General features: G+C 44.8%; 1 protein-coding gene across 1 annotated transcript in view; it reads right to left on the bottom strand.

The window, feature by feature from the left end:
• Positions 1-21625, bottom strand: part of ATP10A (ATPase phospholipid transporting 10A (putative)) — a 190930-nt gene extending 169305 nt beyond the window's left edge. The window contains 1 exon segment of the mRNA XM_040642656.1: positions 21156-21625. Within this exon segment, the coding sequence (XP_040498590.1) occupies positions 21156-21625 (470 nt within the window).
• Between the last annotated feature and the right edge of the window lie 1602 nt (positions 21626-23227).

The raw sequence follows: 23227 nt of genomic DNA, 5'->3' as shown, positions 1-23227 counted from the left end.
CTCTAAATTCAAGAACACTCAGCAGGCAACTGTCAGAAAGAGCTCCTTTTCACCTAATTCCTCTTCCCAGGGTCTCAAGGTACAGCTTTGGAGTATCTGTCTATAACGATAGTATCATCCTGACAAAACTGTGACAACGCCCACCACAGTAGAATCTTTGTTCAAGACAACTCAAGTGGAGATAACGCCTTACTTTACTATCATACCAAATAACATGAAGGAGCTAAAATATCAGAAACAAATGATTCCAGGCCACAAAGCACACACCTTATTAAAAAGGTCTTTGTCATATACTTTGATAACATGTATTATTTCCAATTGGTTGTATGTCATATCATTGCAATTCGAACATTTTCAAAAAGAGAAGAGAGAATTCGCCATTCTGTAGAAATGACCTTGAGAAAACAAGTTTTGGGTTTCACTCTGCATCCTATCTCTACGCCAGTTGGACCTTCCATAAAAGGGAGGGTTAACTAACTGCAACCTCAAGGTGAATTATGAAGCAAATAAAAGGAATGTTTGTAAGTTTTCCTAAACTAAGGATCCTGTCTAGAGTAATGAAGTTTAAGAGATATTTTTCTACCTATCACCATGTTCCTAACATATTCATTTTTACGGTGCCCTATTTTTAAAGAGATATATTAAGTTCTCAGGTAATCAAAAGGGAAATAAATAAGTGAAACTGTTTCCTTTAAAAGCAACTTCTGTGTTCCCGAAAGCTTTCAAAATTTAGGTAGAGCAAGCCCTCACTCATTAGTAAAAGAGGGTTTAAAACCAGCCTCTTTCAGAGGGGGCTTTATGATCACACAGTGAGAACTGGGTGAGACAGAAAAACAGCTGCCAGGGTGAAGCCCCACCTGCCCCCGCACCACAATCCCCTGCCTGCCCCACACACCCTGGCTCAGCTCCCAGCCACAAAGCAGCCAGCACTGTGGACCCGCAGACTTGCCTGATGGGGACATGCTTAGCCCCACCTGTAAAATGAGACATGGAATGGGGCTGGGGCCAGGAAGACTGGGAGCCTTGGCGGGATCACCGTAGGTACACATGAGGTCCCTGGCTTCACAGACATATTTTAGATAAGACTGACCTTCCTGTTTGTCCCATAATCAATCACTGCATGCCTCTGATTTGACCAAAAGGGCAGATCACTGAACAAGGGCCTTTTGATGGGTTGAACTGACCAGGAGAAATCCCCCAAATGCAGGAAGAACATGGCACCTTTGCATGCCATGGGTAGACACTCACCAGGTAAAACCTCGGCTCGCACACCCCTCCGCCAGCGGTTCTCCTGAGCTATGAGATATACTAGCGGGCAACTTCTCAATCTGACAGCCAAAGATCAGTGTGAACAAAGGACGCATACTATGAATAACCGTGAAGGAAGATGGAGGTAAAACAGCTGACTGAACGGCAACAAAGACCAAATCATGGCTTCAAAATCAACAAGTCAGCATGGCCCACTCTCCAAGTGTGCATAAGACGCCACCTTGGTGATGAAGCTGCAGTAACCAGGCCTTGTCTCCTCCACCAGCGTGCCCCTAGCACCCAGCACTGCTCCCCACACTATGCTGCAAGCCCACAGCAGTGCCCATGCAGCCAGCAAGTAGGGCTGCCTCTAGATTCAAAAGGAATGTCAAACTCAAAGATAAAGAGTGGGATAATATCTAGGCAACAGACCACAGAGGAGCACTTGACATTGTCACTGTTGATAGCAACCCGTCCAAGCGACTATGTGTACTCATCTGTCGGGGGGACAAGTGTGCTAGGTACACACCTGGCCCTGGCTGGAGCCCCTGGAGGCCTGTCCGTCGGCACTGTCACCTCCAGTTAAGGGGCTAAAGTGACCTTCTTAGAGTCCATGAGAGCAAGACAAAAGCTAACAGTAGGAAAATGACCCCATACGCAGTTCACCCTGCCTTAATAACCTTCCCTTACTCTGCCATCCTGGATACATCCCCTGGAAAGGGAATGCAAATGAAATCCATGCAAAACATTACCATAAATGTAAACCATAAGATAGTCAATCATGTATTTGCACACCCATGTTCACAGCAGCATTATTCACAACATCAAAAGATGGAAACAACCCAAGGGCCCATCATCACATGAACGAGTAAATAGAATGGGGTATGTACACATCCCTAAATATTACTCAGCCCCAAAAAGGAAGGAAATTCTGACCCATGCTACAACATGGATGAAACTCGAAGCCATTATGCTAAGTGTATAAGCCAGCCACAAAAGAACAAATACTGCATGAATAACGCCACTCATATGAGGTACCCAGAGGAGTCAAAATCATGGAGACAGAAAGTAGAATAGTGGTTGTCAAGGGCTAGGGAAGGGAAATTGGGAATTACTGTTCAATGGGTACAGTTGCACTTTGGGACGATGAAAAAGTTCTAGACATAGATGGTGGTGATGGTTACACAGCAATGTGAATGTAATTAATGTCACCGAGTTGTACATTTAAAAGTGGTTAAAATGGCGAATGTCATGTATATTTTACCACGGTAAAATTTTTTAAAATTTCAAGGTACATGAGAAAGCACACTCAAAGATAGGTAGCCAGTGGGGCTGTGCGGCGCAGCTCGCTGCCCTGTGTGAAGGGACAAGCCTGTGCTGGCTCCCCACCTGTACCAGCGGTGACCCACGCAGGTCGGGAAAGTGGATGCAGTCACACACCCAGCAGCTCACAGGCTGCTCACCAGAACCAGCCCCACTGCACCAAGTAAGGCCCGTCCCTATGTGCACAGGATGGGCATCAGTGGTGCCTACAGTTCTCTAAAACATCATAAGTAACCCCAGATAAAAAGGAAATCAAGACAATGAACTGGACTGATACATGACTAAAAATACGCAACGTTCTATCAGTGGTCTGAGATGATTTCACAACCATAAAGCTACGTGAAGGTGTTCTAGGACCTCAGTCCCTGAAGGGATGCAACACACAAAAAATACACCACCACTGGGATGCAAAAAACACCACAACTTTAATTTGTAATGGTTATTTCTCAATTTATTTATTTATTCATTCAATCATGCACTGAATGCCTATGACTTATACATAAATAAATACACATTAATTGCACATGCACAGGTGTTTTTTACTGACAGGTATGAGATCAAAAAAGTTTGGAGATTACTCATATGATCCAGCTACACTAAAAAGACTGTCTATAACATTTAAATTTTTCTAAAAAGGATATATGCAGTCTCTTTGTCATTTACCCTTGGTAAATTCTGGGTTCTGCCATGTCATCAGGATAATTATCTGGTTCTAGACACTTTCTCAAAAGCCTGAAACATTTAATAGCTGGATCCCATCCACACACACATCCATCCAAGTTGAAAATGGCCCAGGATGCTCATAAACAGCAACACACGGTCAGCAGGTGGCCAGTCGCCCTGCTAGCATCACCTGGGATCGCAGAGCCCAAGGGCCACCTGTCCGCTCCCCAGCTCTGTGCCTCCTGAGCTGAGACCTCTCTCTGGCCCATGATTTCCCTAGAGGGTCAACAAAGAATTTACAAGTACCTTGCAGGGCCAGCCGGGAAATTCACCATACAAGTTCATAAAAATTCTGAAACCATATAGTACTACAGAAATGTGTAATGTTTTATCAATAAATATTTCAACTGAAAAAAAAAAATAAACACCTCTTTTCCATCGTATCATGTCTTCATGATCCCAGGAAGCAAGGTGGGCTCCTCATGTATTCTCAGCTAATTCAAATGGCTACAGATGTTTTTAACTGAAATTATATAAATCAATAGTAACACATCAAAAGCTGTAGTTCAAGCACTTGGCATGTGTTATATACTCCAAGAACACAAATGTATTCTTTTCCTATGGCTGACGTAACAAATTACAACTCAGTGGCTTACAACGACATAAATGTATTATCGCATAGTTCTGGAGATCAGGAGTGGGACATGGGTCTCACGGGGGTAAAGCCGAGGTTTCTGCAGGACAGAGCTCCTTCTGGAGGATGCAGGAGAAAGTCTGTTGTTTTGACTTCCCAGCTTCTCCAGGCCATCCACATTCCTCAGGTTGTGGCTCCTCTTCTATCTTCAAAGCCAGCGAGATCTCTTGTGCCCCTTTCACACTGCAACTCCCTGGCCTCTCTTCTACATTAAGGACTTGTGATCGGATTAATAACCAAGGTAATGGGGGCGCCTGGGTGGCTCAGTCAGTTAAGCATCTGCCTTCAGCTCAGGTCATGATCTCAGGGTCCTGGGATCAAGCCCCACATCGGGCTCCCTGCTCAGTGGGGAGCCTGCTTTTCCCTCTCCGGCTCCCCCTGCTTGTGCGCGCGCGTGCACTCTCTCTCCCTCTGTGTCAAATACATGAATAAAATCTTAAAAAAAAAAAAAAAAAAAAAGGAACAAGGAGAAAATGCTGGCAAGACCCTTTATTGTGGTTTCCACTGGAAGGAATGGGCAGGGTAGGGTAAGCAGGGGCATAGGGGCTGCCCCTCCTAGTCTGGCACCTGGCCCTGGGCTGATTAGGGCAGGGGGATGGTGACCCTGAGTGTGACAGCCTGATAAAGAAGTGGAACTGTTTGGTGTGTGGGCTCTGGATTCTTTGGTTTACATATGAAAGGGGCACTCACAGACAAGTCCTTTGCTGTCTCTAGGAAATGGCTGGTTCCTGGGAGTGGCAGTAACCTCAGGGTCAACAAGGCCCCAGGTGTCAAAACCTCAAATACAGACAATGAAATGACAATGTTAACACAGGACTGACAATGCAGCGACTGACTGATTTAAAATGTTACTGAATGCACTTTTTGGGAACAGAGCCAAGAATTACAGACACGATGCTCCCTCCACCCATCCACACACCCTTCTCCCAGCCCCACAGGCTTATGATGAAGGAATTCCCATTATATCCCCCACACACATCACAGAGGAATTAATAGGATATGAAACCAAAAGGGTAAAAAGAAACTAAGACCATAAGCAGGGAGGTTTATGGTGATCAGTGGTGAGTCCGATCAGAACCCATGAAGATGTCCCTATCCGTGGGGCTGCTGCCACAGCACTGGGACCCAACTCTGGTTCTCACCTCTGTCTGAAGGAGCAGCCAGGCCTCTGCACTGGCGGCGTCCCAGCCACAGTGCACTCACCGTGGTGCTACAGAAGGCAACGCAGCAACCAGATTTCAACGCAATGAATCAAACTTTCCATCCCACTTAAAGGCAACGATTTTCTTTCCAAAAAAAGAAAAATTGTAAATGGAAAATGTTACAATGCAAGTCACAATGCCAGCGAAGTGCCAGGAAAAGTCGCACACATCTGATTTGACTAAAGTCTGTCCTGGCAAAATGAACAAAGAAAAGAATGAGGGTGATAACAATTACAATATGGAATGGCACTGCCTAGGCTTCTACCAACAAGCCAGGAGGAACAAGACATAGCTAGTATTATGCAATTTAATAAAAGTGCTCTTTTTCAGAAAATAAATAAATGCCATGTGTATCTTGAGACTGCTGAACGTTTGTGGGGAACATGTGTGCCCTTATTTGTCATCTATAGGAGACATTCTGAAACATATCATTTGGATTTATGTTTAAAAATGGCTTGCCTGTTCTGAGAGACAAAAGCTGAAGGCATCCCAAGAGGAACCATGGCCTCCCTCCCGATAACACACTCACTTCCTGCGCTGCCTTTTTGCCTCAGATTGTTCTGAGTTTTCTGAGTCAATAGATTTCCTGAACCACTGTACATTGACGATGACCGAGATAGAGAGAGTGGATGGATTTTGTAACTGAAATGAGAATGATATCCAACTTGGCAGAGGGCTGGGGGAGAGGCCCCATCTGTGTCTCTGCCCATGCACAGAAAAAGGATGCAGCCACACCCTCACAGTAAGTCCCAGGGCCCCTCCTCCACCCACTCACCCCTTTAGAGCGCTGGAACTGCCACCCGAATGAGGCTGTTGCTGCACAGATGGGGTGCCACTAAGCATCGGCCACGCTCGCCTCTCCGTCCACAGCGGACACACTACACATACCACCAAGAGTCCCAAGTTCACATTATGATGAAGGATGGAAATAGGAACCAAAAACAGACCCTCCCGAACTTGATTTGTTTAAAAAACTGCTATTAGAAGTACCCCAAAATAAAGGGTGGGATAGAAGAGTAGTATGAGGGTGAGAACAAAGAGCTCAGTTCAATTGTTTGGTGACAGCTGGATTTCCTTCCATTTCATTAACCCCTCTGTTACCAGATTCCTTCAGAGACAGAAGGTTCCATTCAGAAAAGCACTGGTGGGGGAAGTAGAAGAACAGGAAGAGAGGTGGGAGAAGTGGGATTTGGGGGGGGGGGGCTCCAGAGCTTTGGAGGGGGCAGCTTTTTAAGACCCAGGGTGTCTGTTTCACACCCTGGGCCTTTCTAGGAAAGTGCTACAGTTCCTGAAAGAGGCAAACCTGTTGGGGGAGAAGAACCAAGGCAGATTCCCACGCAGATCTAATGTCTGGACTGTTCTAAGATCAGGGATCATGGACCCTGATGCCTGGGAAGCACTCTTCTGAGGAGTCCTGCAGGGCCCATCTCTGGAGGAAGCAAGTCCTGGCAGCTCTAGGTTTGTTTTCCTTTTGAAAACCAAAGACTTACTTTAGGTTTTTTTACTTTAGGTTTTTTAAATTGTTATAACAGAATTTCAAAGACACCATTAAACAGATCAATGAATTAAACTTATTTGATGTATTTTTTTAAAAAAGGGTTATTGCCAAATAATTACCAAAATACATCACACATTGCTCTCTAATAAGCAAATAATGCCTTAATTTTGCTATTTCCCCACAGTGCATTTCCAGTGAAATGCATTTCTAAGAAGATACTTAAGCCAACCAAGGGTATCCCTGGATTGTCAGGGATCCAGGAAGTTAGCAATGGGAGTCCACTATTCCATTATTTCAATATTTCAAAATGTTTTTCAAAAACTGTCCATTTACCCATGGTAAAAACACACAGGTGAAATGACACTTAAAGTTCTTTGTTTTGGCTGGAAGTACATCTACTTCAGTGTAATTAACAATGTTAAGAAAATTTTGACTAAAAGATCTGAACAATAACAGAAATAACAGTAGTAGCAATAATCATCATAACAAGCTACAGATAACTTCTTCAAACACTGACCTGCCTGCCTGGCATTGCTCCAACCTTTTTGGGCATCATCTCACTTAATCCTCCCTCCTATTTAGATGAGGGCACTGGGCTGAAGAGAGATGCAGCCTGCCCAGCATCTAACTGTTGGCAAGGGTTCAACCTCATTGAAGGGGTTTTAATTGTCCCTGATTGGCTTAATATGGGCAAACGAATTTGTTATTACCTAATGAAAATAGTTTGGTAGGCAAAGTATTTCGAACTACAGTATGCCCAGGGGAAAAATAACCACAGACCGTATATGCAGGGAATGCGCACAAACTGTAGTCCGGGAAAATGCAAAACAAGCAAACATGGAAAGCTAAGCTAAGAGTACTCTAAAAAAGCAAAATCAAAATAGCCTTTCCATTTTTTCCTGTTAGTTCTTGCAATGAACTAAATATAGCAAGGATAAGACTTGTACAAATAAGTACACTGGGCTCCCCTGAATTAGGAATTCAACAAGTAGCTGGACCACCCCATTTTCGTGAAGGGCAGGACCCTAATGTCACACAGGCTCTTCTCAATCTTCTCAAGTCGAGTAATCCAGAAACACAGATAAGTGGGTACTTTCAAAGTCTTCCAAAAATGCTTTTCAATGATGGCAGGGCAGTTCCTTACGGGGTGGGGCTGTCCAGAGCAAAGCAAGTACATCACATACCATTCGGCAGCTGGGCCGATGAACACCAAGTGCCAGGAAGACCAGCAGTCACTGTGATAACCAAGTATTTGCAAGTACACCTGGGTGCAGTACTGTCCCCAGACAGGAGATACCTGACCCCTTCCAGGAAAGATGGAACTTGCAGAGTTTGTGAACATCACAAAGAATGACCCTCAGGTGAGGATCTAGCTATACCACGGCAAAGCGAAGCAGGATACTGGGCTTCACGGGGCACTGAAAGCTACAGAAGAATTGGATTAAAAATAACAAGGCTTCAGGGCGCCTGTGTGGCTCAGCTGGTTCAGCGTCTGCCTCTTGGTTTCAGCTCAGGTCATGATCTCAAGGTCATGAGATCAAGCCCCACGTCAGGCTCCATGCTCACCAGGGAGTGTGCTGGATATTCTCTCCCTCCTCTTCTACCTCTACCCAGCCCTGCCTACTCCCCCACCCCTCTGTACATGCTCTCTCTTTCTAAAATAAATAAATCTTTAAAAAAAAAAATAAGGCTTCTAATCCAATTAAAAATGGGCAAAGGATTTTAACACATTTTTGAAAGAAGACATCAAATGGTCAACAGGTACCTGTAGAGGTGTTCAACATTACAAATGATTAGGGAAACACAAATCAAAAACTACAAAACAAACAAACAAACAAACACACAATGAGGTATCAGCTCACACCAATCAGAATGGTTAGTCCCAAAAGACAAGAAATAACAAGTATTGGCAAGGATGCAGAGAAAAGGGAGCCCTTGTGTATCACTGGTGGGATTTCAAACTGCTGCACCCACTGTGGAAAACAGTATGGAGGTTCCTCAAAAAAACAGGATTACCATATGGTCTAGCAATTCCACTTTTGGGAATATACCCGAAGGAAACAAAAACACTATATGGAAGAGATATGTGTGCCCCCATGTTCACTGCAGCATTATTTACAGTAGCCAAGACATGGAAACCACCTAAGTGTTCACTGACAAATAAATGGATAAAAAACTGGTGGTGTATATATACAAGGGAATATTATTCAGCCATGAGAAAAAAGGAAATTCTGCCATTGTGACACGATAAATAAACCTAGAGGGCAGTATGCTCAGTGAAATAAGTCAGACAGGGAAAGTCAAATACTCTATGATCTCACTTCTGTGTAGAATCTAAACAAAACAAAACAAAAGAGAACTGAATCATATATACAGAGAGCAGAGGCAGGGGGTGGGGGAATAGAGGAAATAGGTGAAAGTGGTCAAAATGTACAAAGTTCCAGTTATAAACAAGTTGTAGGGACGTAATGTACAACGTGGTGACTTAGCTAACAATACTGTGGTGTATATGTAAGGTCACTAAGAGTTCTCACCACAAAGAAAAAAACTTTTTTCTTTTTTTTCCTTTTTTTTTATATCTGTATGACATGATGGATGTTAACTAATCTTATTGTGGTAATCATTTCATGATATATTTAAGTCAAGTCATTGTGCCGTACTCCTTAAATTGACATGGTGCTATATATCAATTATATTTCAATAAAACCAGGGGAAAAAATAAGAAGGCCTCTTCTGGTTGGTAGGAAATATTTAAGATGAGCTGGGGATACAGACCAAAAAAAAAACTCAAAAAACAAAAAATAATTGTGGGTTATATCGAAAAACTCAGGAGCCAGGGCGCTTGAGTGGCTCAGTTGTTAAGCCTCTTCCTTCGGCTCAGGGTGTGATCCCAGAGTCCTGGGATCAAGCCCTGCATCAGGCTCCTTCACTGGGAGCCTGCATCTTCCTCTCCCACTCCCCCTGCTTGTGTTCCCTCTCTCACTGGCTGTCTTTCTCTCTGTCAAATAAATAAAATAAAATCTTTAAAAAAAAAACAAAAAACCCACTCAGGAGCCAAGTGGATTGGCTCCTATTGACCAGAGGATATCAACTACAAGAATAACCACAACAGACCCAAAAACCAATGGATTATATTTAAACATGAAATCCATAATAATTATTTTTAAAAAGCTAAATACCCCTTAGGATAAGTAGCTAATTCCAGAACTGGAGCAAAGAAAATAAAAGATAAGCCTGGAACATCTTAGAGCCAGGGAAGAGTACAAGAAAGGTTGAGGACATGTCAAAGGGACACAGGGCTACACTGAAAGAGCTCCCAGTCAGCAAAGCTGGAACTGTGTGAGCAACAACAGAAATTACAACAGCATTCAATTACAACCAACAGAATAGAATAAATATCCACAAATCTCCACTGACAGGAATAAATGAGTAAATTACCAATGAAGAAGGAAAAAAATGGCTCTTCCAAGAATTCTACTCCATAAATACAAAAGGAATGAGGGTAAAAAATAATCACCATTAGAACACCACCAAGATCTGCCTGTGGGTGCTTATGTTGGAGGGTGAAAGTTTGAGAAGAAATAAGATACCTATACAGTCTCAAGATATTAATTTTTTACAACAGGAAAATAATAAATTTACAATATAGAAACCCAAGAGACACCATCCTAACCAAGAGATCAAAATTAGTGTCATCAATAATAAGATATACAGGCATCATGTACACCCTGATATCATCTAGTGCGAAGGACATCACTTCGGTGGTATTCTTGCCAAAAACCCAGGTCTCAATCTAATCATGAGAAACAGTACACCAACACAAACTGAGGGAAATTGTACAAAATACCTGACCAGGAGGTGGGACTACCAGAATGGTGAAATGAGGACCTCCATATAAATTTCCTCTTACATAAAAGCAAACACTGGCAAAATTTCCAAACCAACTTTTTCAGAAGCTGGGTGTTAACAAGGCTTGCCACAAGCTGAGGGGGGTTTATGCAAGAAAAACTGCAATAGTAGGGGGCGCCTGGGTGGCTCAGTCGTTAAGCATCTGCCTTTGGCTCAGGGCTTGATCCCAGAGTCCTGGGATCGAGCCCCACATCAAGCTCCTCCGCTGGGAGCCTGCTTCTTCCTCTCCTACTCCCCCCACCTGTGTTCCCTCTCTCGCTGGCTATCTCTCTCTCTGTGTCAAATAAATAAATAAAATCTTTAAAAAAAAAAAAAAGCTGCAATAGTAGGATTTGTGGAATTTTGAACTTGACCTATTCCCACTGCCCTCTCCCTAGCTCCACAGTACCTACGAAAATCATCTTGACTTGATGCCACCAGAAAGCGTAGGCTGAGTTCAGAGTTCCTCAGAAAGTCCCAAACCCAGAACAATGTTGTATCAGGAGCTGATCTGGACCTCGCTCTGTGGGAAAAGCCCTATACCCAGGGCATGCATTGAATCAGCGGCAGGGCCCCTGGGTGGATCCCTTAGTTAAGTGTCCAACCCTTGCTTTTGGCTCAGGTCATGATCTCAGGGTTGTGAGATCCAGCCCAGCCTTAAACTCTGTGCACAGCAGGGCGTTGGCTTGAGATTATCTCTCTCTCTGCCCCTCCCCCAACTCCTGTGGGGGAGCGCATTCTCTTTCTAAAATAAAAAAATAAAAAAAAAAAGAAAAGAATCAGCAGCAATTGTTCAACACTGCAGCTTCCTGAAGGTGATATACCAGTTGAGGCAAAAAAGACAAGTATATTTTTTCAAAACTGTTTCTTCTCCTATGTGGATTTAAAAGACAATTCCATATAGCAATAATTATAAATCTGTGTTGATGGATGTATAATGTGTAAAGATGCAAATTTATAGGCACAAAGGAGAGGGAGAAAATAGAATTATACGAAACAAATTTTCTATACACTATAGAAACTGTTAGTATTAATGTGAACTACATTATTTTAAATTAAGATACTATTTGTAATCTCTATAGCACCATTACAATAACTAAGAACATCAAAATAGTAAAAGAAACAACAAGTAATTAAAATGGTACACTAGAGGGGCGCCTGGGTGGCACAGCGGTTAAGCGTCTGCCTTCGGCTCAGGGCGTGATCCTGGAGTTATGGGATCGAGCCCCACATCAGGCTCCTCCGCTATGAGCCTGCTTCTTCCTCTCCCACGCTCCCTGCTTGTGTTCCCTCTCTCGCTGGCTGTCTCTCTCTCTGTCGAATAAATAAATAAAATCTTTAAAAAAAAAAAATAGTACACTAGAAAAATATTTAAGGAAGGCAATCATGGAAGTCTATGGAACAGAAACATGTAAGACATACAGAAAACACACAGCAAATCGACAGACATAAACCCTATCTTATCAGTAATTACATTAAATGTTAATAAAATGCTATAATCAAAAGGCAAAAGTTGGCAGAATAAATTTTTTAAAATACATAATTCAACCATACGCCATCTACAAGACACACACTTTAGATTCAAAGACAAAAATAGGTTGAAAGTAAAAGGATGAGAAAAAATATACCATGGAAACAGTAACCAAGAGACCTGAAGTACCTATATTAATTTTAGACAAAATAGATTTTTAAGACAAGAACTGGTAGAGACAAATAATGCATTTTATAATGATAATAAGGTCAATTCATCAGCAAGACATAAAAATGTTAAAAAGCTATGTATCTAACAGAGCCCCAAAACACATGAATCAAAAGCTAACAGAAATGGAGAAATAAAGGATTCAGTAAGTTGGGAGACTTCAAACACCCTAATTTCAATAATGACTAAAACAACAGGCAGAAGATCAACAAGGAAATAGAAAATGTAAATAACATTTTAAATCAACTAGAGCTAATAGGTATCTATAGAACACTTCATACAACAGACTACACATTTTGCTCAAGCACACATGGAACATTTTCTAGGCTAGATCACGAAACAAGCCTCAATGAATTTAAAGGATTGATATCACACAAAGTATCTCAATCAAATGAAATTAGAAATCAGTAAAAGAAAGAAATTTGAAAAATTCACAAACATGTGAAAATTACTAAGACATTACTAAATAACCAATGGGTCAAGAAGAAATGACCAGAAAAACAGGAAAATATTTTGAGACCAAAAAAAAGAAAGAAAGAAAATATAATACATCCAATCTTATGAGATGCAACTAAAGTAGTTTTTACAGGGAAATTTATAGCTGTCAGTACGTTTATTAACAAAGAAAAAACATCCCAAAAAATAACCTAACCTTCTGCCTCGAGTAACTATAAGAAGATCAAACTAAACCTAAGCCAAACAGAAGGAAGGAAATAATAAATATTAGAGCAGAAATAAATGAAATAGAGCATGGGAAAACAATAGAGAAAAATCAACAATACAAAAAACTTGGTTCTTTGACAAGATCAACAGAATTGGAAAATCTTTTAGATAGAATGAGCAAGCAAATAAAAAAGCTCACACTGTTAAAATTAGTAATAAAAGATGATATGTTACCATCATCCTTACAAAAATAAAAAAGAATTATAAGGGATTATTATGAACAACTACACGCCAACAAGGTAATTTAGATGAGTGGACAATGTCCTAGGAAGATAAAAAGGTACCACAACTGACTCAAAAAGAAATAGAACATGTGAATGGACCTATAACAAGTACTGAGATTGAACTAGTGATTTTAAAACTCCCCACAAAGAAAAGCATAAAGTTCTCCTCAATGTTAAATTTTCCCATTTAATGAAGAATTAATACCAATTCTTCCAAAACTGAGAAGAGTAGGAACATCCCCAACTCATTCTATGATGCCAGTATAGTGTTTTCTTTAGAGCAAAACCAAGGATATACACACACACACCCTCAATATCCCATATAAATAACAAAGGCAAAAATCTTCAGCAAATTCTACTAAACTCAACCCAGAAAATTATAAAAAGGATTCTACGCCATGACCACAGAGGATTGATCCCAGGAAGGCAAAATGATTTAACATATGAAAATCAATGTAATACACTGTATTAATTTAATAAAGGACAAAAGCCACATGATCATGTCAACAGATAAAGAAAAAGCATTTAACAGAATCTAACACTCTTTCTTGATCAAAAAAGAAAAAAAAAGGGGTGCCTGGGTGGCACAACGGTTGGGCGTCTGCCTTCGGCTCAGGGCGTGGTCCTGGCGTTATGGGATCGGGCCCCACATCGGGCTCCTTCGCTATGAGCCTGATTCTTCCTCTCCCACTCCCCCTGCTTGTGTTCCCTCTCTCGCTGGCTGTCTCTATCTCTCTCAAATAAATAAATAAAATCTTAAAAAAAAAAAAAAAAAAGTTCAGCAAAGTAGGAACGGAAGGGAACTTCCTCATCCTGATAAAGGCATTTATATAAAAGCCAAAGCTAGCACCATACTTCATGGTGAAAGACTGAATGTTTCCCTCTCAGATCGAGAACAAGACATGATAGTATAGAGAAAATTCTCAGGAATCCACAAAGCAAGTATTAGCCTTAATAAATGAGTTAGCAAGGTGGGGGGGATACAGGATCGATATGCAAAATAACTGACCTACAGCAATGCATTAAGGGAAAACTGTTTAGATTCGAAAAAAAATGGAATTACATAGCTTTGTGCTAATGTTAATTTCTTAGTTTTAACCACTGTAGTACAGTTAAATAAAATGTTAAAATTAGGAGAAGGTAGGTGAGGGATATACAAGAATTCTGCACTATTTTTGCAATTTTCCTACAAATTATCTCAAAATAAAAGGTTAAAAGTTTTAGAAAGCCAATTGGTTCCCATCAGAAGATGCCAGGGATCTAAATCAAACACTTATTTCTCTTTTCTTATGAGTCGTACCACTGGGAACTTAGGTAGTAGATGAGGGGAAGGATCTTTTTATAAAAGTATTCCCAATAATAAATTAAAGAATTAGACCATCAACATTTGGCATCCACTAACAAATTAATGGACGGAGGCAGTGATCACCTATGGCTGCTAACATCCATCAGAAAAAAGAGGGACAAAAAAAATTATGTTCCTCTTGATGGAAGTACAGAACACCATCTATGAATGTGGTTTTGGCCAAAAAAAACCCCCCAAAAAAAACAAAAAGAAAAGAAAGTCAAATCTGTACCTGAGGAAGTTCTGATAAAGTATCCAGACCAATCTACCACTAAACAGGAATTACTGCAGAAAAGAAGATACTGCAGGAAAGTAATCAGTTATACTTAGACCACGGGAAGCCCTACAGTATAAATAACTCAGTTTCTTCCAAATTGCAAGGAGAAAATAAGAAAGAGAAATGGAGTTTTAGAGGGGGATATCCACAGATTACAGGAGACCTAAAAGACCTATCAGCCAACCACAGTGAGACTTTATTTGGATCTGATTCAAACACACAGATTGAAAAATATATATATAGTATTTACCAGCAAATGAAAATCTGAACACAGACTGGGTACTTCATAATATCAAGGAATTAGTATAAATTTAGGTATGATAATGAAACTGCAGTTTATTTTTATTTTTTTTATTAAATTCAGTTAGCCAACACATAGTACATCATTAGTTTCAGATATGCAGTTTAGTTTTAAAAGGAATCATTGCTTTTCGAAAGATAAATAATTAAAGAAGAAATATCTGGGGTGCACTTCAAAATAAATGGGAGAGGGAGGGGTAGGATAAAACAGCACTGGCCATGAGCTGCTAACTGTTGAAACTGCATGATGGTATGTTATACGTGCACTTCTCTATATGTGTGAATAGCATGAAATTAGAAATCTGTAACACAGATTTAACAGTTTACACAGATGTAACAGAAAGAAATTTGGGAAATGCACAAATATGTGGAAATTAAATAAGACCTTCCTAAATATCTAATGGGTCAAAGAAGAAATCATATGGGAAGTTAGGAAGTACTTTGAGATGAATACAACTTTCAATTTTTTTTTTTAAATGAGGCCTGTCTTCTGGGGGGAGGGGTCTCAAGTACAAAAATATCTACAAAAGTAGAGTCAGAGCAGAAGGACTGTGGACTCCAGCTATGGTACTGCTGCCTCCTAATAGGGAGACCTTAGGCAAGCTATCAAGTCTTGACGCCTGTCTCCCCCACCTGAGAAATGGGGATATAAAAAGTAATGAGACTGTTGGGAGGACAAGATGGAATTATGGCCTCAGTCTCCCCACCTGTGAAAAATGGAGATGTGAAAATATGACTGTTGTTAGGTTAAGATGGAATTATACATATAAAACACTTGCCTCCTATCAACAAGCAAACCCCCCCCCAAAAAAAACAAACAAAAAAAACCCTGCCCCATGCCTACCTTCCGAGGGCAACCAAGGTTTTAGGAAAAGAAAGGTTCTTTTTCTACAACTTGACAACCATGAGCCTAGTCACATGTGACACATGACAGGTATCAAAAGAAAAATAACTTCTAAAAACCATGTGAATGGCAACATCCAAATATTATTCCTCAAGTGTCCCCCTGCCTAGTGTATCTGAGAGATATCCCTGTGTAAAGAGGACATGCATTATCTGGGCATGCTCCTGTCTCCTGGATCTCGTCCTGGTGTCTCTGCTTTTGCAAATATTTTACTCTGAATAAGACAAAGTTGCTATGCTTCCAGGGAAAAGATGTTTCTGCTGCTGACAAGGAAGAGACATAACTCCCCAGGAAAGGGAAGGAAAGAGAGGAAAGGCAAGATAAATGCCCAGAAAACAAAAGGAGAACTTTACTGGGTGTCATTTCAGGCTCTTCTGAAAAAACAAATCATGAAGGCCAGGGTAAGCCGGTTGGACAGATAACGCCTGTGAGCTGGGGAAATGAAGTGAGAATCAAAGGAAAGGGAACAAAGTTAGCGCAATTCCAAGATAAGCGTTAGAGCACCCCCTGACTACCTGTTTTCCCAAAAGAGGATGGAACTCAGATCCAAGTACAAAGCCCAAATGATTCTATGAAAAGTCCCCTCGGGTTATTTCATGCAGAAATGCTACTGTTTCCACCACCTGGGAGACAGACATTGGAAGATGTCAGTAAGACTATATTTGAGTCATTACAAAGGGAATGGAGGCAAAAGGGAAACAAAATTACACATTGACCCAGGCAGGGTTTGGGGCAGAGGGCAGGAGAGCCATAGGACAAGAGTACAAGAAGGGGTATGTGGACCTGGGGCCAACACCCCACCTCACAAGTTAGGAAAGAGGGTGCAGGCGAGGCAGGGGGCCTTGTGCAGCACCCCCACCTCAAGCTGAGCCCTTCTAAGGCCTGCTCTGAGAACAGGAGGCAGGGGTGAGGTCTGCTTGGTTTTTTCTGGTTTGTTTTTTTTTTTTTTTAAGATTATTTATTTATTTGACAGAGAGAGATCAGAGAGCTCAAGCAGGGGGAGTGGCAGAGGGAGAGGGAGAAGCAGGCTCCCCGCTGAGCAGGGAGCTAGGCGCAGGGCTCGATCCCAGGACCCTGGGACCATTACCCGAGCCGAAGGCAGACACTTAACCCTCAGAGCAGCTGTTTAACCGACTGAGCCACCCAGGCGCCCCGAGGTTTGCTTATTGTAACAAGTGTTACCCACTGCTCTTAATGGTTGCAGAGGAGGATGAGAGCGCTTTCTTCCATGCAGGGTCCCTGATTCTTCCCCTTGCCTCTCCTGGGCAACAGCCCCTTCTAGGAATGTTCCTTCTTCAACTTCCTCATCAACTCCTTCTCTGCTATTCTCTGCTTTCCTGCCACCAGAATCACCAATCTCCAAGTTGACTCTGTATTCCTGTCCCCTCTCCCCTTCCAGCCCTGCCAGCCTTGCACCCTGCAACCATTTGCTCCCCTCTCTGTCCAAGCCCCTGGTGACACCAGCCTTGTCCCAGCTGGCCCCAAGGGAGAGGACTTGTGGCCCCAAGGGAGAGGACTTGTGGCCCCAAGGGAGAGGACTTCTCTGGACAGCCTTTGCCAGTACCAAGGAGGTCTGTGTGACCATGAAGGGCTTCCCACACCCACCCCAACCTACTAGTCCACAGCTGAGTGATGCTCAAACTGACCGTTCCCACCAGCTGGGAGGCCACAGACTGGACCTGACCTCCTGGGATCACCCACCTCTCTCTCATCCCACTGGGCATGGCTCAGGAGGATTTTCCTAAATACCAACAGTCTGAAATCCGTGAGAGGATACAATGGGCTCAGGACATGGAAGCAGAGGACTGCTTCTCAAACTGACCTTTCCCACCAGCTGGGAGGCCACAGACTGGACCTGACCTCCTGGGATCACCCACCTCTCTCTCATCCCACTGGGCATGGCTCAGGAGGATTTTCCTAAATACCAACAGTCTGAAATCCGTGAGAGGATACAATGGGCTCAGGACATGGAAGCAGAGGACTGCTTCTCAAACTTCCATATGTAAACAAAGTTATGATGTAGATGCCAGCTCTCCCACCTCCACAGGCTCAACAGTTCAGGGGGGTGGGGGCTGGGAAGCTGCATTTCTAACAAGTCTGATGGGGATTCTCATAAAGAAGGGACCCAAGGACTATGTTACTGAGGGAAACACCACATAAATAATGGTGTAAATGATTGGTGCACTTCTAGCTGCAGTCAGAACACAGAGATGACCAAGAGAAGCCACCATCCAGAGACAGTGTCAGCAGGTAAGCCTTCCTCAACTAAAGTTTGCTCTCGCTCTGCATTTACATACGCTTTGACTGCATTTATACCCCTCTGTGTATCAACCAGAACAATGACACAGAAGGGAACAGACCTTGATTGTTCACAACTATGTTTCCCATCATCTCTGTAGTAACCAAAGGCACTCAACAAAGTGGCCAGACATAAAATAAGTCCTCTCCTGGGTTTCTCTGGCCAGTCCTGATGCCAGTCCCCTGAGATCCTGGACACCTTGTCCTCACAAACAGGTTATGGCCTGCTTGCAGTCTCAGGCTGCCCTGTGACCCTGTTGTGCCCTATCACCACCACCATGTTCCTTCAACAGTAGCATCTGCTCCCTGTCTGGTCACATCCTCCCTGGTCCTCACTCATGCCCTCCTCTGGGAGGCCTCTCCTGACCTGTATCCTGCATCCCTAGGCTAGGAGCCCTACCAGGTCCCCTGCCCATGGACACATCCTACAGTACAATCAGTCCCCACAGTAAGCTCCAGGTGAGACCCAGCCTCCTCCTTTTCTATCCCAGGGTCTGGCTAGAGCCTGGCACGGTGAGGAGCAAATCAGGGCATTGGTTTGAGTTGATGGACAGGAGTTTCAAGGCAGCTACACACAGCCTGGAATGCAACAGGTGCATATGTCACTCACCATTCTCAGAGGAGCGGGGGGGGGGGGGGGGTCAGAAATCCACATCACTCACAGCTCAATCCTGAAAACATCAATCTCAGACTTTCTGGGCCTCAAAGAGTTTTACCTGGCTCCTGAGCAAGGATGACTGGACAGTCCTCTCCACAAACAGCTACCACCCCTCTCATATCTACACATAAGCACCTGGGGCCTTCCTAAGGAGAAGGCCCCTTCTTTTCCCAGGAAAGCATTCAAGGCATTCAACTTGGGAGCTAGGAGATATTTAGGAAAGTCTCCTGAAAGCACCACTATCCCGAGCACCTGCCCCCTAGGGCTGTACTGATTATTTAAGAATCCCAGTCTGGTCAGGATAGAAGGTGAGAACATGGACAGGTGTGGTCCAAGCGGAAGATGAATGTTTCAAAATCCTGTGAAGCCTTCTGAGGTCGAGTAAAGGGAACTACTTTTGGGTCCCATCCTATTTTCTCATCTGCATGTTGGAGGTGATGGTTGTTTTAAGGATCAATTGACTTAATGGGTTAAAAACACTTTGTCAATTGAAAATACACTATATTTCCTGAGGCCCAAGTATTTCTGAAAAGGAGGCTACGGGAGCTACTGGCTCAGTAATAACAGGAAGTGGTATGTGTGTGGACTTAAACCTGCCAGAGTCCCACCGGAGTTACGTCATACAGAAGCCAGAGGCACGGCTTCCCAGAGTCCTCACACTAGGGACAGAGGACATTTGTGAGATAGGTGCCTCCTCCCTTCTTGGCCTCAGCTTTTTGCAAACAGGAGCCAGGAAATCCCACAGCCCTGTCCACCGACATCATGCTTGCTGACTGGCCAGTGGGCATCCCTTGAGAGCAAGAGGGCAGCATTACTCAAAGTGTGAGCCATTATATAAGCATCACTTCTGTGCTAACTAAATACTCAGATTCCTGGGTTCAATCCCAGATGAGCTTGGTCAGAAACACTGGCAATGGAGCCTGAGAGTTGTTATTTTTAACAAGCTCCTCAAGTGAGTTTTATATAAATTTAAGAAACTCAAGCACCAGAATGTTGGAAAAGCTGTAGAACTGAAAAGACCTGGGTCAAATTCCAATACCACTACATAGCAGCTGTGTGGCCATGGGCAAGTTACTTAACCACTCTGAACCTCAGTTTACCCATTTGTAAAATAAGTATGAAGCACAACCAGTGTTGCTAGGACAGTCAGAAATAATACTCTGAATCTATGTTTTCCTAAGAGGTAGGAATAACCATGACTGTCATCTTTTAGGGGGACAATCTGCCCCTGTGAGCACAAGGGGTTTCCTAGAAGCCTCTCACATGATGGAAGCCTGACAAGACTTAACTCAGAGGCCCACATCAGCCCCCTACACCAGGAGTCAAGCAAGGTGAACAGGAGAGAAAGATGGGCTGAGCTTTGTCTGGAAACCAAGCCCATCTGTCTTCCTGAAGGGTTCTACTTTGAGGTGGGCTCAGCTACTGGACACAGCTCCAAGACTGCTCTGCAGCCCAGTGGCTCTTTTGGGTTGGGGAGTCTAAAGGGAGAAGAGACAGCAGTCACCCCCAGCCTGAGGGTCCGAAACTCTGGGGAGGCGCAGGGAGAGAGAAAGTGTCCAATGTAGTGACATTTCCTGGTACCAACCATGGGCAAAGCTCAAAAACCCCTCAAAGCCTCAGTCTTTCCATTTGGAAACTGGGGTTAATTTTTAGAAAGTTAACATTAAACAGTCAACTATGGGATGGTGCCCAGCTGGGTGGCCTGCTTACAGCTCACATCAATGGATGGACACTGCTATTATTACCCCTGCTTTTTCATATGTCTGTGCTGGTTACACCAAAACTTGGTGGCAGTTTCACTGTTGTCCCAAGACGAGAGGTTATTTAGAGAGCCTGGCCGAAAACTGAAACTAGGACTTCAAACCAGAGTGCAGGGCATGGATTTCCCTCCTTTTTACTTAAAAGGCGGGAGCGGTGAGGATGCGGACGCCCAGAGACTGCTGGACTCCAGCCCTGGGATCATTCCGGTTTGGACGCGGCGTCTGAGTGCCAATCGCGGGCAAGGTACTCTCGCGCGCCCAGCATTTAGGTTTCCTGCTTTCTGCGTCCCCCAGCGCAAAAGAGGCCAGGCCCTTCGCCCCCCGTCCAGCTGCTCCTGGGCCACCCCGCCCGGTGCCACTCACACCGCGCCCAACACCAAGTTCCCGGAGCGCCTGAGCGCGGTGGCCCTGAGCTGACCCCGCGCTCCACAGGCTGGAGCGCCCGGCTCACCTGCTGAAGACGAGGCAGCCCAGGTGGTTGATCTCGTGGTCCGAGCGGTGGCGGCTGTAGTCCTCCCACAGGTCCTTGAAGGCCGTGACGGCCAGGATGAAGAGCACGGGCGCCAGCGCCAGGCCGGGCTGGAAGGCGTTCACCGCCGGCACGAAGTTGAGCAGCGCGATGAAGACAAAGTACACGTTGGCCAGGCGGTGGAACTGCTCGAACAGGTTCTTGGGCAGGAAGGACAGAAGAGTGTACTTGGTGGTCTTGAGCCGGTTGTCTGCCAGGTGCTGGGCGCCCCCGCGCCGCCGCCGCCGCGTACCCTTGGTCGCGCTGGCCGCTGGGTCCTCGACGCCCGGGGGCGGCAGCAGGTTGGAGCGCACTACGCGCGTCCTGCTGTCTCCGCGCCGCCGCCGCCGCCGCCGCCGCCGACGACGACCCGGGGACCCGGGCTCCTCGGCCGCCGCCGGCTCCCGCTCCATGGCCGCGTGTCGCCGCGCCCGGCTCCTCCGCCGCTCGCGCCCGCCCGCGCCAGCCTCCTAGGTGATCATCGCCGGCCGCCCGGGCGCGGTGGCGCGGGCTCCCAGCCTGCGGGACGCAAGGAGACGGCGGTCAGCGCCCGCCCCGCCCCGCCCCGCCCGCTGGTCCGCTGTCTGGGCAGGGCGCAGGCGGGGCGGGGCGGGGCGCGCGCCGCACAGAACCCCCTTGTACTCCCGCCTGCCTGGCCGCTTCCGCCGCCGCAGCTCCTGGCCCCGCCCCGTGCCGCGCCCAGACTGGGATACCGCGGATAGCGGGAAACAGAAAGACCGGAGCTGGAAACTTTAGAGCAGTTTAGTTTCGTTTCCAGATCCATAAGTCAGTCCTAGAACTGTACAAAGGCGCCCTGCCACCAGTAGGAGAGAGGAAGCTGCAGAGTGTGAGAGAAAAGGCACCGCAGTCCCCTGGCAGCTGTCAGGCTCTTCCTGGGCCAGCTCTGCTTCCCAGGTCCTGGGCGGGTTAGGAGCCTCCTCCCGGAATCAGCTAGAATCAAAATCCTAATGAGCCATGGCATACCAAATGCTACGATTTTTAGATCTCATTTACCGAGGATGTCTGCTTTTGGGGAGAGCCCGAGAAGTTGGGATTCTGTTGCCTCTACACCTTCCCCATCCCTGCTCAACCTCCACCTACTTTCAGGTTCACTTCTTGGGTAACTAGACTTTTCCCTTTCCCTGATCTTTGCTGCCTTTCCTTACTTCCCTAAATAGGCTTTTTTTTTTTTTTTAAATTGAAAGGAGGAATATTTCGCAGGGGCAAGGGCAGGCTTTGGTTTGAGGTATTTTTCTTTTCCTCTCTGGTAAACCCTCAGAGCCAAAATATCCCTGTGCGCTGCAGTTCTGAGGGGGCCTCGGAGAAGCTGTGACAGGAAATTGAAAGTGGTTGTTGGGAGAGGAGGAGAGGACCAGAATTGCAGAAGTGCCTTTTGGGGCAAAGGGCTCCCCTCAGTATTTGTGGGGAATCAGAGAGGGGAGCATGTGAGCCATGGGGGTGGAAGAATATGCGGGATATGGCAGAAGGTATTGGGGAGTCCCCGCTTTTGCAGTAACACTCTCCCCCAGCCACAGCTGTGACGGTTTGGCCTTTTGCTTCGGAAGTACAGAGATAAGAAGCAGAGATTTCTTGGCAAGGAGACTCTGGCTGGGAATTTGGGTGAGAAGAGCCCTTATGGATATGGCCTATCTTGATTCTGGGAGCTGTTGGCCTCCTCCAGACCAGCCCCTCCTTTCTCCTCTTGCACTGGGACACTCTGTCATCTCCCAAGAGACCACCTTAGCAGCCTCTGCTGGCACTGGGTTGTCCCTTCTGTGCCTGCTACAAGTCACTTCCCTAGCTTTGCTCAAATCACTTAGGTCTTCCCCCATGACACTCTCTCACCTCCTGTACCCTGGGCCTCACACCCCATCCAGCCAGGCCAAGGTTTCACGTCTCTACAGGGAGCCTTGCCACAGACCACAATATTTGTTGGAATCCAGCATAAGGAAGGTAGAGTGACAGATACTAAGAAAATATTGTATGCCATATATCAAGCCTCTCCCCCACACCAT

The sequence above is a fragment of the Ursus maritimus genome, unplaced genomic scaffold (assembly GCF_017311325.1).
Source record: "Ursus maritimus isolate PB19 unplaced genomic scaffold, ASM1731132v1 scaffold_27, whole genome shotgun sequence".
NCBI lineage: Eukaryota > Metazoa > Chordata > Mammalia > Carnivora > Ursidae > Ursus > Ursus maritimus.
Note: the sequence above shows the minus strand (reverse complement) of the source record. Positions and strands in the feature narration are given on the sequence as shown.